The sequence below is a fragment of the Protomyctophum parallelum genome (genome assembly GCF_964188405.1).
Source record: "Protomyctophum parallelum genome assembly, chromosome: 1".
Taxonomy (NCBI): domain Eukaryota; kingdom Metazoa; phylum Chordata; class Actinopteri; order Myctophiformes; family Myctophidae; genus Protomyctophum; species Protomyctophum parallelum.
In genome coordinates this window covers 27,349,902-27,367,971 of record NC_139697.1, presented here as the reverse complement: position 1 = coordinate 27,367,971, position 18,070 = coordinate 27,349,902, and the positions used below count along the sequence as shown (strand labels likewise).

The following is an 18,070-nucleotide window of genomic DNA, read 5'->3' as shown; positions in this document are numbered from 1 at the left end:
GCTCCATAGAGGCCCATGTATTTTGGCCCAACTTCACCTAGACTGTATTACCTTAATAAACATGGTCATGAATACTTTCTTCTTCCAGTCACTAGTTTAAAGTCTCATTTCTAATGTCATAATATTCTTTTTGGAAAATTATGGTCCCATTAATTAAAATAATGACCATAAAGTCGCGTATGTTCTGAGGGGCGTGGCTACCGTTACCGTCTATGATCGGGATTCCCCTCCCACTCAAGAGTCTACTCCTCCCACTCGAGTCAAAATAAAAACCAACGGAGAAGAAGGGGGGAAGTCCCGCCTCGTTGTCTGGGCAGCCAATGGCCAGCTGGACCCAAACGGAGCCAGCCAATGGCCAGCTGGTACCAAACGGATCTAGAAAGATGGCGACTTACAGTGCAGGAATAACAGGCTTCATTTTACGTCCATGTTAAACCCGGGGAACGCTTTGTCCATATTTTTTACAGTCTATGGTAGCGACACAAATATCACTGCGGCAGTGATATTTGTGCCCCAGGCAGTGACACTGCCTGGGGCACTTGGCGGTGGGCAGGTGAACTTGGCGAGGCTGGAAGAGCCGCAGTGCGGATCGACATTTGTTCTGAAGGAAGCTCTCTTTTGGAAGAAACATGAAATCCATAATTTTTCCATGGCATTTTCTTCGGCCAAATAATTAATTCAATGATTGCGTCCATTAATTAGCCACGTCCAGATTGTTTATGGCAGGATCAGCCAAACAGGTGTTTCGTCTTCAACTGTGAGCCACTGATTGATTGATTGAAGTATTTATGAACAGTTTGCAGAATTACAGTACATTTCAAGCACAACTCAATACAAAAACTGTCAACTGTGAGTGGAAGACCCAATAAAGCACTACACTTGTTTACAAGAGGGTCCACCGTTTTCAATTCATCATAACATTTAGAGACGTACAACTATATACTTCTATATAGCCAAAAACAGGAAATCATAAAAGGGGACACACACACACACACATGTACAGTGAGAATCAAACGCACACAGGCCACTGTCTCATCTCATATTATCCTTTATTATTTGCGCTTTTACAAACCTAAAGTGTAACAAACAAAAGATAATAAATTAAGAGTTTTAAACAGTTATACATTCCAATCTTCATCAAGTTTTAACCAACATATAGGTCTAGTGGTATAGTGGGGTTGAAACAAATTCATAATTTAAAAACTTTTTTCTCTATGGAGACTGAATATGACATCTTCAGTCTCTCATAATTGTGTTTTTATTGGGCTCATTGTATGGAGCAAATAGTTTCCTTTGGCTGACAAGACAGCCACCATATTTTCTCTATTATTGTATGTACTGAATACAGTGGTTCCCAAACTTTTTCATGTCAAATTGACACTAATTAGCCCGCGGACCCCCATTTGAAAAGATATGCCGACCCCCATTTAATGGCATTTCTATCTCTGGGACACCCAATTTATATTGTAAAATCAATGTTAATTTAACTCTCAGAGTTACAGAGTTACAAACTATTATTTAGCTGGGGGACCCCCTGGAACTCTCTCAAGGACCCCTGGTCACCATAATACACCATCATTCCACAACACAGAAAACAATCATAATAAAACATGCATAGTCTAAAACAAGCATAAATCAAGACACATATTTGACAAAGGGAAGAAAATGTTACCAGCCAAATTAGCTACAATATTTAAAACCACTGTCATGAGAATTTTAGAATATTAAATAAATAAACGTGAAACTTTTACAAGTTGCTAATTTGCACTGTCTGCAGAACACAATGTAGAGACTGAGAAAAAGCTAAATGTTCGACACAAAGCAAATCCATTCTTAATTAAGATCTTAATTTCTATGAAAACCAGCTGGTCCCATTATTATCCCACATCAGACGAATGGGTGGCTAAGGCATATTACTGTACATATAGCGTTTTAAAAATGTAACAGATTTTAGCTGTTGAAAATATGTTCAGTTCATTTTGGTCATATCGTTAAATGATGGCTTTGCCAATATTTTACCTTCAGCTACTTCAAAGACAAGAGGTCAAGAGGGGTCAATGTTTACTGTCAGTGAAGCTGTGTTGAAATAGCAGATCTACAAGCTTGTAGCACGGCACCGAGTGCCACGCTACGAGCTCGTAGATCTGCTATTTTTCAATAGCTAACGCATAACATAATGCTTAAAACACCAAAAGCGGTTCCCGCCCAGAGTGGGTTAAAGTCAACCAACGATGCAACGTGCCTCCAAATAGAACCACTTATCAAGAAGATGAAGTCATTCAGTCATTTCATTCATGAACATCAGATCCCAACCTCAGCAGATATAGTGGAATAACATTTTCTAAAAGGATAGTTTGTTCTCTCCGACTGGATTGATTAAAAGCCCACAGTAATGTTCCCCTGATGCCTGAGTCTGACCTGCAGTCTCCCATCGTACTAATATTGTCTAAAGGGAATTAGGTCTGAAAAGACAATTAAGGGGTGAATGCAATTAATTACCCATTAACAGTAAGATAAACCAATGAAGGGCGTCAGGAGAATACAATTAATTATCTGCTACAGTAGGAGAAGCATCTGTACTAAAGGGTCCCAGAGGGCACGCTGTGGGAGAAACAGGCCAGCAGGCTTTTAAAACCTAGTCTACACATGCCCTCAAAGTCAATATCAGTTTATACATCATGTATGAAGTCTTAAGTACATTTAAATTATTATACTTGGGGTGGGGAATAACAGTGGACAAAGTCATACTGTAGTTCTGAACTGTTCGTATCATTCAATAATTTTATTTTTCTATTTGACGAAGGCTTTTCAAGCATAATTCATTATAAACAAAAGGCCTGCAGAGATTAAAAGGGGTATTATGAACAATTTGCACGTCACTTAATTTTAAATAAGATGTTTTGGATTGCATGAACAATGTGAAGGAGTAAAGAAAGAACTGTGTGTATATATATATATATATATATATATATATATATATATATATATATATATATTACGTTCTCAGTCACTGAACACAAATATAATATGTGTATTCTTGGAGATGACTAGAGAATCAGACATGGCTGCTGAGGCACTAAGATTCACAGAGAGAAGAGAAGAGAGTCCGTCTATAAAACCTGAAGCTTTGAATGAATGAAGCAGTTCAGAACATGCATGACAAAAACACACTAAATGAAAGGACAGGCTGATTAACTTTCATTTGATGGACCACATACTGTACACGATCTGCTCATTCAATCAATGTTCAAAGGGATCCCACTGACTGCACTGCATCTTCTTATTCCATGTGAAGAAATGTATTTAACTATTCTGGCGTATTGTACATTTTGCTTCTTTTATTAAGGCATTCTCAACTTATTAACATCACGATTGTCTTTGGTCATGGATTAACCTCCACAGCTTTTATCGCGGCCATTTCCGTAGTCAGTTTATATACCATTATTTACATTAAAAAGGAAAGTGTTCAAGAAGAAAAATAGACCACAAGGTGATCAGTGACAATGCTCCTGTAGAACCCAGCTGCTGATGTGGTAGCTGCTACAGTAGATGTTAGATGGAATGTGGCCTTGAGCCCAAAACATACTTTCAGTAAAGTACATATGCAAACAACACGCATTCCTATGTCCCCGTGAAGGATTACCGCACAGAGCTAAACTTGACTACTAGCCTGAAAGATAAAGCAGGAAAGCATAAATCAAAGAAGATAGGTTGCTGCAAAGATTGAGACTGTGCTTGTGTCGCATTTGTTGTTCTAATAAACTTACATAAAGTATGTTTCGGGTCTATTAGGTGTCATGATGAATAACATCCTACCTTCAGTGTCCTGGAAAGAAAGGTCTCGCTGAGTTTAGCCTGTGTTTCAATAAAAGCCAATTGAAGTAGGAAAGCAAGAGATTAAAACCTTTACCTGATGATGATGGCAAAGGCTTGGTTCACTCAAAGACAAACGATGTGCAAGCAGGGATACGCATGTTTGAAATATGTCTTCTTGGGAACGGGTTAAGCGCTGTATAAGCAGCACTCTAGATAAATAGGACCAACGTCACATGTGGAATTTTACAAGGGGGGTCAAAATGGTGGACCAAAGCCCCAAAAGACGTTCAAAATCCTCTTCGGTAGTTCATCATGAGACCATTATTTCCTGTCTTCCTTCATGATCAGAACGTTAACACAATCAGCGCTGGGATTTCTTTCAAAATAGAAGCTCGGGTGCTAGGAAGATATGGCCGCTTTTACTCTGTAAGCCGCTCCGGACAAAACCCGGGAGACATATTTTTGCTTGCTTACCTCGCTAAGATTACGATATAAGTCGCTGATGATCGCTCGCTTCATACTTTGAACGAGAGGCATGTTGGAAGTCAGAAATGAAGAGCTTAGTATATCCATCTGGTCAAAACCACGGAGAGCTCCTTAGATGACGCGCGCCGAGCCTTTCTTTTTGAACGGTAAACAGGGAAGTGAACGACAACGCGCATGCGCGAAAGAGCAAGGAGTATGGTGTAGAAGGAGAGGCCAACTCCAAAATAATATTTTTCTCTCGTTTGATATCAATGAAAATGTGCTAGGACGTCCTAGAAACCCGTCGGTTGGATTAGTTATGACGTTCCCACACGTCGTACGGTCTAAATGGGTTCAGTCAGTGGGTCAGAACTGCCAAAGGGCTTCCGGCGAGAGCACTACTGTGGTCACCTTGGTTCTTCTAAAGTCAGTGGAATATAAATCATGTTATAGCACCCAGTGGAGTACTGAGTAAACTTGGGGGGGCAGATTGGATGGTGACAGACAGGGCAGGGCCATGGGGATCACTTCTTAGAAGTTCTGTTGCCGTCGTTTCTTGGCGTCCATGGCATCCAGAATGGGCTGTCTCTTGGCCGTGTAGCGCTGCCGCAGCTCTTCGATCTCCCGCTCCATCATGGGGTCGAGGGCGGTCAGACGCAGCTGGAGCTCCTCGAAGTCCAGGTTCTTCAACTGGGGGGGATGAGCACGTTAAGCCCATTTGGGACTGAAATGTCTTCTAAATCATGACAGTTTGCTGAAAAACCTCATGTTTCTATATCAGTGGTTTTAATATTTCGATAGAGTATTGTCAAGGACCCCCACATTTATTTATTTTTAATTTGGCCACCAACTCCCATCTGAAAATATGTTGTTCCAGTACAGTACAGTACAGTACAGTAAGTACAGTACAGTACCACTCACTTCAGATGGGTCTGATTTTTTCCTGATTCAGACAAATTGATGTGCTATTAAATCGGTATTTTCTTCCAATATGAATCCTTTTCTTTAATGTAAGAAATCTTGACATCTATAGCATGTGTCTCTCTCTCTAGGTCGTCCTCAGACGAGCCCTCCATTGTCGTTTCCAGTCATCCCGGTTCTCCATACATCTGGCCAGTTCGTTGGTATAGCATGTGTAATCGCTCTAAACATATGAAAGTAACTTCATGCTATACTCACAAAGTCAAAGTCTCCATCCTGAGGCACCTTCCAGTTGTCCGGGAAGACGTTCTTGGCCTGGATGTGGTATCCAGGCTGCTCCGCATGGGGCTGGTTGTGGTTGTAGTTCTCCTGCTGCTGGGACACCTTGTTAGAGTCCTGCTTGTCAAAGTAATCCATGAAGGACGGCCGTAGAGGCTGCTGGGAGGTCGCATGTCCTGTGATGATAATCATTCAAAATGAAACGTTTATTTGTATGTATGGGAGGTAGCATCATGTCCTGTGATGATAATCATTCAAAATGAAACGTTTATTTGTATGTATGGGAGGTAGCATCATGTACTGTGATGATAATCATTAATAAATAAACGTTTATTTGTATGTATGGGAGGTAGCATCATGTCCTGTGATGATAATCATTCAAAATGAAACGTTTATTTGTATGTATGGGAGGTAGCATCATGTCCTGTGATGATAATCATTAATAAATAAACGTTTATTTGTATGTATGGGAGGTAGCATCATGTCCTGTGATGATAATCATTAATAAATAAACGTTTATTTGTATGTATGGGAGGTAGCATCATGCCCTGTGATGATAATCATTAATAAATAAACGTTTATTTGTATGTATGGGAGGTAGCATCATGTCCTGTGATGATAATCATTAATAAATAAACGTTTATTTGTATGTATGGGAGGTAGCATCATGTCCTGTGATGATAATCATTCAAAATGAAACGTTTATTTGTATGTATGGGAGGTAGCATCATGTCCTGTGATGATAATCATTAATAAATAAACGTTTATTTGTATGTATGGGAGGTAGCATCATGTCCTGTGATGATAATCATTAATAAATAAACGTTTATTTGTATGTATGGGAGGTAGCATCATGCCCTGTGATGATAATCATTAATAAATAAACGTTTATTTGTATGTATGGGAGGTAGCATCATGTCCTGTGATGATAATCATTAATAAATAAACGTTTATTTGTATGTATGGGAGGTAGCATCATGTCCTGTGATGATAATCATTAATAAATAAACATTTATTTGTATGTATGGGAGGTAACATCATGTCCTGTGATGATAATCATTAATAAATAAACGTTTATTTGTATGTATGGGAGGTAGCATCATGTCCTGTGATGATAATCATTAATAAATAAACGTTTATTTGTATGTATGGGAGGTAGCATCATGTCCTGTGATGATAATCATTAATAAATAAACGTTTATTTGTATGTATGGGAGGTAGCATCATGCCCTGTGATGATAATCATTAATAAATAAACGTTTATTTGTATGTATGGGAGGTAGCATCATGTCCTGTGATGATAATCATTAATAAATAAACGTTTATTTGTATGTATGGGAGGTAGCATCATGTCCTGTGATGATAATCATTAAAAAATAAACGTTTATTTGTATGTATGGGAGGTAGCATCATGTCCTGTGATGATAATCATTCAAAAATAAACGTTTATTTGTATGTATGGGGGCTTCCAGTCTTCACGGAGGCTAAAGAGCAGTGTTGTTTTGAAAAGAACTGACGAAAATTAAATGTCGTTTATCCAGGCAACAACATGTGCGTTCCTCGCTTTACGTTTGCAAGGCTCACTCTAGAGCCGCTCACATGCACTACAACCTTTGAAGTACAGTGCTACTACATCAGTCAACTTTGGCAACGCAAATAAATGTATAGGCCATAATTGTAAATGTGTAAAATATATAAGAGACAATAGCATCCGTGTTACATGTCAAGCCTTCGATTCCAGAATGCCGACGTGCTGCGAAAAGCACACATAGGGTTTGGTTTGGTTCCGTTTCAAATAAAAAGCAAAGCTCGTCATCAGTAAAGATATAAAAATATATTATCAATCAATAAAATGTAAAACATAGAAACAAATAAAAGCAACGTATATTCACTCACTCCTCATGGATCCCTGATCTTCATCGTCCTCTTCCTCGTCACTGTTGATGACCATGGTGCCCAGGTCTGACTCCAGCATGGTGCTGCCATGTTCGATCATGGTCTGGGCGCCGTCGCTCATGGTGCCCGTGGCCCTCATGGTGCCCGCACCCTCCGAGCCGGACTTCACCATCGTGTGAGAGTCCACCTCTGTCTCCTCTTCCTGGACAACACCAGGACATGGGACAGTTCATGGAAATGGCAGTGATGTATGTAAATAGGTTTTCAATGTAATGAGTCCCGGGATACAGGGATGGTCATTTTATGAGTCCCACTTCAACGACGTTAGGAGTCATATTTTGCCATCTTTACAAATTGCAGCATTTACAGTATAATTTTCTTCCCATGGTTATAATGTGGTTATATTAATTATTAATGTAGAAAACAGAAGAAGAAATGATTACTAAAGCTAGCAAAATAAACTAGAATAAAAAAAACAGTACAGTAGTACAGAAGTGCATCCCATGGACACAGAGGTTGTTGTTTTATTGCGTCCCTCAACTATAAAACGTTTTGGAATGCAAAATGCACCCTACTTTAATCTCTGAAATTGTTAAGAAAGCATAAACACTTATTCTGTATGTACAGTTGTAGCAGGGGAGGGTGCATTGACTGCTTAGTTTGGGATTGTGGATACTTACAGAGTTGTCGTCCTCCTCTTCCAACTCTCTCTGCTGTTCCTGCTGCCTCTTGGCTTTCATCTCCATGGATTCAGTGATCAGCTCTCTGAGGATGCTCACTGGTTTGGCCTGGTTGATGAACGGGTGCTGGAGAGACACGCCGGGGCATGGCTGTTACGTTACTGTACGCGCACAATACTACAGTACGTAGGAGGAGCGTTGTGGTTTGTTGCAGAGCTCTTCACGGGTTCCAAATGAGTAAATGACGGACCCGAACCCTAAATGACCAATGGATTCATACAGTATGAACTGGGTTGCGACTGCGTCCCGAGAAGGCCTGTATTACAGCCAATGAGAGCACAACTTCTCAAGACGGCTGCATGTGCTCACTGCTCACAGCCACTACGTCAGTCTGTCTGTCGACTGTAGGCTATCGATATATGATCAGATGATAATACAGTATATATATATAACCTTTATTCCTTGGGTAAATCCCTGTGTCGTACATATTGGTAGCTATATAATATATATATTATATGAGCCCAACATTGCTGTTACACACTTGAATAATGTTGATAAACTGCATCGTTCAACGCTGCAAACCTTTGGACACTGTGCGCTGTGTGTGTGTGTGTGTGTGTGTGTACGCTCGCGCACACATACAGAGAGAATTATTTAATGAAAATCAAGATTAGCGCATGTAGGCTACGGCGCTATCACAAGAGAGGCAGGCGTCCTGTGTCGGTCTCAGGTCCCGCGCTTGTATGGCACCCTGCACGTTACCGTACGTGAGATGTCAAAATGAATTGGAATAAAAAAAACAAATGATGTAGCCTGCCTATGTATCAGGTCTGGATCGCATCTTGGTGAACTCTTGCAGTGTGTGATCCCTAGTCGGCGATCAATCGTTTAGTGTGAAAGCCACACAGATATAACGACAGACGATTTTTTTTTTTAAAGACTCCTGTAGTGTGAAATACATAACGATCTGATGACTCGCCGACAACTTTAAAACACCCACAGTGTGTAGGGGCCATTAGTGTGTATGTGTGTGTGTGTGTTAAGTCACTCCCAACCTGTAGTAGCTGCGTGGCCGTTGCTCTCTGCTCCGGGTTCTTCACCAGACACTTCTTAACAAAGTCTGTGAAGTCATCCGTCCAGTTCTCAGGCTTCCTGAACGTTGGAGGAGGGTTGGTGGGGATCATGAAGATGGCCTGGTGGAGAGAGAGATCTGGTCTTACAATCCATCATGTCAAGGACCCCCTCATTAGCCCCACGGACCCCCAGTTCAAAATATACGCCAAGGACCCCCCATAAGAGAAGATTTTTACGGCTCTAGCAGTGACTCTCAACCCGTTTACTTTCAAGGACCCCCAGTTTAACATGCATTTAGGCTACGTACATTTAATGGCAGTTCTATCTCTGGGACCCCCAATTTAAATTGTAAAATCAAATGTTAATTTAACTCTGAGAGTGTACAAATGGAACCAAATGGGTCCATTTGGTTCCATTTGTACACTCTCTGAGTTACAGACCCATATGGGCCCATTTGGTTACTAGTCATCATTTAGCTGGGGACCCCCTGGAACTCTGGACCCCCAGAGGACCCCACTTTGGGAACCACTGTTCTTTTTGTTTTTTAAGATATTTTTTTGCGGCTTACGCCTTTTATTGGTTTTTGAAGGGACAGACAGTAGGCTGACAGGAAACGGGAGAGAGATGGGGGAAGATATGCAGTAAAGGCCGTGTCGGGCTCGGGAGACACACTGCGGGAACCACTGTTCTAATCAAGGTACTGCTTATCAACATGGCGTCAGATTCCTCAGGGGGTCCCCAGCTAAACTATTGATAGTTATGAACCAAATGGACCCTTACGTGTCTGTAACAAATGGAACAAAAGAACCCCCCCCCCCCCCCCCCAAAAAGAACTAAAACAAGGCTGAAAATCACTAATGAACACTTTAACTCTACCGCTAGCTGTTAGCATAAACCCCAGTTCCCAGTGCCAGCATATGCGTTCCCTTTAAAAGACGGTGTTTGTTGGACTCACTCTCATGGGGTGGATGTCGGCATAGGGAGGTTTTCCCTCTGCCATCTCTATGGACGTGATACCCAGGGACCATATGTCAGCCACGCAGTTGTAACCGATCTCCTGGATCACCTCGGGGGCCATCCAGAACGGTGTGCCGATCACAGTGTTCCTCTTAGCCATCGTGTCCTTGAAAACGGAAAAGAAATCACACCTTTAGCAACGCTATGGCAATTTTGGCAAACAGGTTGACTAGGCAAGGTGATTCAAATAATCATAATGGATACATCTCTTTTAGCCACATACAGCTTAAACCAGAGTTAACATTTTGAACATCACACTCAAAATGCACTTGTTTGTGAAAACCTCATCATGGCATATCTGGAATAAATGTAAAAGAATATATTTGAAAAGTTTTAAAAGCATGTAATTCTCATAAGTCAACTGCATTTGCAGACATAAGCCACAAAGTCAATATACAGCATTTAAAGTCCACACTGAATACTAAGAATTGGAGAGTATTCAGGATCATAGAGTGAAAATGTTAAATGCGAGAGATTCGCAGATCCGACACACAAAGGGACCGACATGCAGGTACAGGCTTTAGTTTAGACATACAATTGGTCCGACTGTCATTAGACGGCAACCTACCTCAAAACCTAACCTAACCCTAACCACAAGCACAGGAGCAGCGCATGTTCGATCGCATGTCCGACCGTTGTTTCAGCATGTCGGTCCGTTGGGTGTGTCTAATCTGCGTGTGCGTGCGTCCCCCTCTCTCTGCATGGTCACTGTTTATTTAACCCAGACAGTGTACAAATCATGGTTCCATTTGTACACTCAAGAGTTAAATTAGAAATGTTAGTTTTGGGACATGCAGTACCACTTGTCATTGTCAATAGTAACTAGTATTTCTACTCAAACACAAGGTCTTACATTTCTCAAAAGATGAGTAGGGAGGGAGACCACTTCCAACCACTGCAGATGTACTAGTCATATTTGTATAAACATACTCTACCATACAGATTTATTGGTCAATATATATTTTGTATTTACATGAAAACGTTCGAGATTACAACTTTAACAGAGGTGGTTTTACGGAGTAGAACATTACCGTTAATTGTCCGGCGACTCCAAAGTCAGCTAACTTGGCGTGGCCCTCTGTGTTGAGCAGGATGTTGCCTGCTTTGATGTCCCGGTGGATCTTCCTCATGAAGTGGAGGTACTCCAGACCCTTCAGGGTGGACTTCAGGATGGTGGCGATCTCATCCTCCGTCAGCTGAAGGAGAGAGGGAAAGAGACAAGAGTGAATGGATGAATGAAGACTGCATGAAGTGAATGATGAAATAAGAAATTTGACCGGTTCCGACATTATTGGACACACGAACTTCATTCAGAGAGCTGATTTGTTAAGAGGTATTGTAGCGCCGGCCGGGAGGCGAACCCAGAACCTGGTATCAGTAAGCCACGTACGTTACCAATCGGCTAAAGAGCCACGGCCCAATAGGCAAGTAGTAATGCAGCCACCTATAGCCTACAATATCACAAAATTGCAACAACATGTGAAGACACTGGTACGGCAGTGGTACGCAACCAAGTAGAAATCAGGCACGTCGAGGCCAACCCACCACTCATCCATGTGTGTTCTAGATATTTTTATTGTAAAGAAGGACAACGATATGCACGTCCCAGTTTCAGAATACGGTGCTGGACCCAAAAAAGTGTCTGAATGAAGAAAAAAGTGGAACGTCCTTTTTATTTCAACCTAAAAACGTTTCACACCTCCGGGCGAAATGTTGTATTTAGCCATAAAAAGGACGGGCAGCAGAACTAAATATCGTGTGCAGACGGACATTCCACTTTTTCTCCCTTACGGAGATATGTATGTGGGTGGGTGGCTGGCTGGCTGGGTGTCTGGGTATGAGCACGAAAACAGCATGGTTGTTCTTCACCACCTAACGCACACACAAACACACACGCATGTATTAATTGTATGTACAGTATGATGCTTTCGGGGGTGCCAATACATTACAGTGACAGTACGGTACAGTAGAGGGACCGCCACACGGTAACTGTCATTTCTCTACCATTTCGGACACGGGGAGGCTTGCCGGAACCGGGCCGGCACCCTGCGTGCGTTCCTGTGGGTCTGGAACCACCCACACGGAGTTGCTCCACTAAATTCACACGGGTGTGAATTTTCTAGATATTTTATTGACCACTGATGTTGTGTGTTTGACGTTCTTCTTCACCTTACCGTTTTATTGCGCAGCCTTATGATGTCAGAGACGGAGCCAGCCCCGCAGTACTCCATGACGATCCACAGGTCTGTGTTCTTAAAGTAACTGCCATAGTACTTCACCACGTAGGGACTATGGGAGGAAATGAACAAATGAACAAAGAGTGTGCGTCAGGAACAATTTCCATTTTAGGGACAAAATAGGAGAAGTGAGACAAGACAGTGACCACAAATGTCAAGTCATCCCAGTGGCTTTATCTGTGACCGTCTGCTGGCAAATATTACCTCTGTTAAACCTAAACCAAGTGTAATACCTGTTTTACACTTGGTTGCATGCTGAAAATAGCAGATCTACAAGCTTACGACGGTATCGAGGCCCGCCAAAATACATTTTAGTCGACTGAATCAGCTGTAGATTTAGTCGACTAAAATCTTATGATATTTCATTGACTAAGACTAAGACATTCCAGGTGATACTAAAATGTGACTAAAACTAAATGAAAACTATTCAAGAGACTACTACGACTAAAACTAAAATCTAAATTTGCTTCCAAAAACAACACTGACACTTGTACACTGTGGGGTAACACTGTGGGGTATTAATATGCGTACCTGTCACACTGTGGGGTATTGTGTGGGGTAACACTGTGGGGTATTAATATGCGTACCTGTCACACTGTTGCATGATGGAGATCTCCTTGATGATCTCTTGCAGGTCAGACTCAACAGGAACCTGCTTGATGGCAACAACCTGACCAGACTCCTTATGGATGGCTTTGAACACGCTGCCATAGGACCTAAATATACACACACAGACACTAATTAAATATAAAGTAAAGGTGGTTGCACACTGGACGCATTTTTTGCATCCTAAGGTGAGCAAGGAATATCACGTCTAATACTAGCCATGTTTTGTATGGAGAGTATAGGTTGCTGCCTTCAGGAAGGAGATATGGTGTTCCAGCATACAATACAAGGTCAGACTGAAGAAGTCGACCATCAGTCGACTTTGAGGCTTAATCAGGTTTTTGGCCAGGACTAGACTGAGCTGTGGACAATGCTCTGTGCCCTTATGTCTCTATGTATGTAACTGTATTTTTATTTCTGTTTTTGTGTTATGTCAAATGTGTGTATATGTGTTGCATACAAGGCCGCTGGGCCGCAAGACAAATGTCAGTGTAAAGTTGCAAACTGACAATAAAGTACTATATCATATCAGATTATTTTTCAGAAAACAGACGGAAAAATGAAGCTAAAAATCTGAAAAACCCCGTCCAGGAACCCCCATATAATAACACTAGAAATAAGCCAATCTACAAGCTAACAACAACTCATGTCACTGCAATGTGTTGTGACTCGTGAGCTAGTAGATTGGCTATTTTTGAATAGTTTTAAAAAAGTGTACCGTTCCTCATTTCCTGGGGATCCCCCCGCTTTCCTGGTAAAATACGTATTCCAGTCAGTAGGACATGCAATTGAATTGAATTGTCAAAAGTGGTCTGTTCGCCAGTAAACCTGTGGGACATTACAATAAATATAAAGTACATGAAAGTACACGTACCCTTCACCTAGCTTCTCCAGAACATCAAACACTTCCTCTGGTTGTTTAGTCAGACTGTCTTCACTCAGTTTTTTCAGCTTGCTGTAAGAAGGTAAAACACAGTGATGTAAATAGGTTTTTAATGTAATGAGTCCCAGGATGCAGGGATGCCATTTATTTATTTATTTTACAAATTGCAGCATTTAACTACCATTTAATTTTATATGGATATAATGTGGTTATAATTCATGTAGAAAACAGAAGAAACTAGAAAAAGTGCCCTTCCGGGCACAGGTCTCCACCAGGTTATCCACAGATCCGTGCAGTTAGAGGTAAAAACACTTTTTGGCCAGTTATAGCGCCACCTTGAGGCTGAGTTGAAATTGTTCATGTGGCATTTCGTCCTCGGCCTAGTGGGAATGTGGGTGCACAATTTCATGGAAATCACGTGATGTGTTCATGATTTGCAGCATTTTGTTTGAAACTGAGCTTTGTGAACTTTGGAAGCCAATCTTAACCAATCAGGATGGAGTGTGATAAATGTGAAAGACCCGTTTCGTTGAATGGCTCTAGAGAGACTGTGTACCAATTTGCGTGATGTTTGGACAAAATCTGTAGGTGTACTGTGCAAAAACTTGTTTTGCACAAAGCGGCCTCCTGGTGGCGCTATAACAGGCCGTTCTGGAAAGTTTGGGGCAGAGGTTCATGGTTGGCATCCAGGGAGTGTGTGTGCAAAATATGGCATCGAAAAACTTGTTTTGCACAAAGCGGCCTCCTGGTGGCGCTATAACAGGCCGTTCTGGAAAGTTTGGGGCAGAGGTTCATGGTTGGCATCCAGGGAGTGTATGTGCAAAATATGGCATCGACCGGGTTAACGGTGGCCAAGATTAGCTGTTCACGGACACACGGACGGACGGACACACAAACGGACGGACGGAGTGCAAAACATACTCTCCCCACATGCCTTCGGCCTGGTGGAGACAATGATTATTATAACTAAAGCTAGCAAAATAAACTTATATTATATTTATATATATTTAAATTATATTTAAAGGATAATAGTAAGTAATATAGTAATACTTTCTACTTTGCCCAAAATGCACAAAAGCAAACCAAGATCAGTGTTTCCTGCAGGAAAAGGCCTTGGCATGGTGCTGGGCGCGGGGGGACCTTCTGGTGCGCGGCCTTAGGCCGTGCGGCGATAATTTTGATTAATTAATTAATTAATTTGATTAATAAATTAAGATTAATTTGTATTATTGCTCTTGTATTGCTATTGGAGACACTGGGGGGACACTGGGGGACACTGGGGAGGCACTGCAGGGGCACTGGGGAGACACGGGGAGGCACTGGGGGGACACTGGGGGACACTGGGGAGGCACTGCAGGGGCACTGGGGAGACACTGGGGAGACATGGGGAGGCACTGGGGGGACACTGGGGAGGCATTGGGAAGACACTGGGGAGGCACTGGGGAGACACTGGGGAGGCACTGGGGAGGCACTGGGGAGACTGGGGAGGCACTGGGCAGACACTGGGGAGGCACTGGGGAGAAACTGCAGCCACTGGGGAGACATTGGGGAGGCAGTGGGGAGGCACTCAGGGGGACACTGGGGAGCCACTGGGCAGACACTGGGGAGGCACTTGGCGGAAACTGGGCAGACACTGGGGTGGCACTGGAGGAGGCACTGGGGAGGTACTGGGAGGTACTGGACATTTCATATCACACACACTATGATTCACTATCCCCCTTTTTCTTTTGGAAGCTTGGCATGGCGCGTTTATTTCAAGCATGTCGCAGCGCCATGCCAACAACATTGTGCAGGAAACCCTGAAGATGTAATTTAGGGACGATTCACGAAGAAACTGACCAATTAAAAACTGAATGTGCTCATTTGATAAGATTTGTATAACCCCAGTCGAATACCATTTTTCTTTGTAGACATGATTTGTTCTATATGGCTGTGCCACTTGCTCCATAATTCCTTTACAATATACCATACTGTACACTCTGATAAGTATATAGTTGTTTGTATTTAAGTTATTACATCATTACACTTATTACACTATTAAGCTATTAAACTTAAGTTATTACACTACTACACTTTATTACACATTAGAGATATGGACCAGAGCTAGATAAACCACTATAAAGTATAAAGGGATAAACTTTCAATCCAGATAAAACCCTATAAACTAGGTGACGTGAATGGATGGATGGATAGAAAACACTGTCACTGTTAAAAAAGAACTGTAAACAATTAAACATCACATCTTACAATCAAATGGCTGCGTAGCTGAGAAACTGTTAAGTGCAATTAAAACTATTTCATGACCAATTATCCAATTAATCAACTATCAAGCTTGGGGGGGCAATTAAAAGCTAAAATAGCGCTAGCAAAACAAACCAAGACCAAGACTGCTGCTGCTGCCAGCCCACCACGTTAGCATGTGATGAGCTAGCTGTTAGCATGCAGGGCTGCTCTGAACAATCCAAACCCACCTTTTGGGCGCGGTGGTTTCCATGGTTTATCTCTTCAAAGAATCAACCCGGAGTGGCGGAGGAGTTCAATAACGTTGAAATAATCAGACAGAGTTCACTGGGCTAGTTTACAGGATGTTGATATGCTCATTATTATCCACGCAGTCGTTTGTTGTCAAAAACTAAAAAACTAGTCGCCCAGCAGTGTCTGTCTTCTGACTGTCTTCTTCTTCCAAGTTCCAAATGAAAAAGATGACGTTTTAAGATACCACAGCGCCCTCTTTTACCCTGGAGTGTAATAAATCAGTGGTTGCACGTCAAGGACCCCCAAATTGACACTAATTAGTAATTACCCCGCGGACCCCCATTTGAAAACATATGCCAGCCTTGTCAGAGGGACCCCCATAAAAGAAGATTATTGCGGCTCTAGCAGTGATTTTCAACCATTTTAATTTCAAGGACCCCCAGTTTTACATGCATTAGTCTACAGACCCCCATTTAATGGTATTTCTATCTATGGGACCCCCAATTTATAATGTAAAAAAAAGTTAATTTAACTCTGAGAGTGTTGAAATGGAACCAAATGGACCCACAAGGGTCCATTTGGACCGTTCCAAACTATCATTTACCTGGGGACCTCAAGGACCCCTGGGGGGTCCCTGTGGACCCCACTTTGGGAACCACTGTATTAAACTGATTCAGTTAAACCAGTGGTTCTCAAACGTTTTAATGTCCAGGGACCCCCAGAAGTGAAGATTTATGGGGTTTTTTAATCCAAATTATTAAAACCTTTTCAAACAGTTTTGATATTTTTCAAATATTTACATAAAATAGCACATGTACAACTAAGCTCGCAGCATCGGCATGGCACGAAATTCTGATATTTTTGAATAGCCAACATAATATATAAATGGGTAGTGGTAAAATGATTGTGATGCTATGTTAACCGATTTTGCTGAGAGGTCCCCCTGGACCCCACTTTTGAGAAACAATGTGTTAAATACCCTCTCCTTTTATTACTCTATGATTAAATAGTCTAATTACTTCATACAGTTTATATTTCACCCCTTATTATACTGTAGATTGAAGATGACATAAAACGAAGCCTGCCATACCGAGGCACTGCCATTCCGACTCGCTAATAATACTAACCCTAAACCTGGCAGTCTCTAACCCTAACCGCACGCCGTAGCCACGTAGTTGAAATGGCAGTACGTCGAAATTAGAAGGGAACAGAGTTGTTCCCTTCTAATTTATGCATTTAACAGACACTCTTAATCCAGTCTTTGGAGATTTGGGGCCGTTGGTTGCTTTGTAACGAGGCCAACATCAGTGTTTGATTTTTACCCTGTGCAGGCAGTATCCAAGTCCAAGTCCTATGTAATATCGTAATTTGTCATTTTAGAAAACCTTTTGGTTGAGAAAACCTTTTTGAACACCTAGAGCAGGTGCGTAGGCCAACGCAGTGCACACAAATAAAAGAATACGTACGCCTGCACACTGCCAAACTGCATGGTACAGGAGCACATCTATTGAGAGAAGAAGCAACGTTTCAGTCACTGATGACCTTCTGCCTGAGGATTTATTTTGTATTATTGAAGAAAACTTTTTGGGGAAAATGTCACAAAACCTTTCAGGTTGTGTATTTTTGTAACTGGTTGAATGACTTGTTTGTAGGACTTTAAAACTGCCAACAAATCTCATTAAATGCTTTAGAATCCAAAATTAAAGAATTAGAGACAGATA

General features: G+C 41.8%; 2 protein-coding genes across 3 annotated transcripts in view; one reads left to right on the top strand and one right to left on the bottom strand.

The window, feature by feature from the left end:
* The window catches only part of LOC310865165 (uncharacterized protein), a 468,188-nt gene that overhangs the window by 35,041 nt on the left and 415,077 nt on the right, over window positions 1-18,070 (top strand). The gene's annotated exons all lie outside the window — the stretch shown is intronic.
* Window positions 2,990-16,540, bottom strand: stk3 (serine/threonine kinase 3). Of its 2 annotated transcripts, none has more exons than XM_083774140.1 (11): window positions 16,346-16,540; window positions 13,866-13,946; window positions 12,973-13,101; window positions 12,323-12,437; window positions 11,180-11,344; window positions 10,087-10,254; window positions 9,113-9,250; window positions 8,058-8,183; window positions 7,378-7,579; window positions 5,461-5,657; window positions 2,990-4,971 (listed from the first exon to the last, which is right to left on the bottom strand). In XM_083774140.1, the coding sequence occupies exons 1-11, from the start codon at window positions 16,366-16,368 to the stop codon at window positions 4,813-4,815; spliced, it is 1,503 nt and encodes a 500-aa protein (XP_083630266.1). In that variant the 5' UTR covers window positions 16,369-16,540; the 3' UTR covers window positions 2,990-4,812. The 2 variants fall into 2 exon arrangements, with proteins under 2 accessions (XP_083630266.1, XP_083630267.1); XM_083774141.1 differs by having other exon boundaries at window positions 2,990-4,965.

Coding starts and splice junctions, on each gene's coding strand:
- stk3 (XM_083774140.1), bottom strand. CDS start 16,368: ATGGAAACCACCGCGCCCAAAAG. Junction 13,102..13,865: donor CTGGAGAAGCTAGGTGAAGG/GTACGTGTACTT, acceptor GTGTATATTTAG/GTCCTATGGCAGCGTGTTCA. Junction 12,438..12,972: donor ATCATGCAACAGTGTGACAG/GTACGCATATTA, acceptor TTCCTCCCATAG/TCCCTACGTGGTGAAGTACT.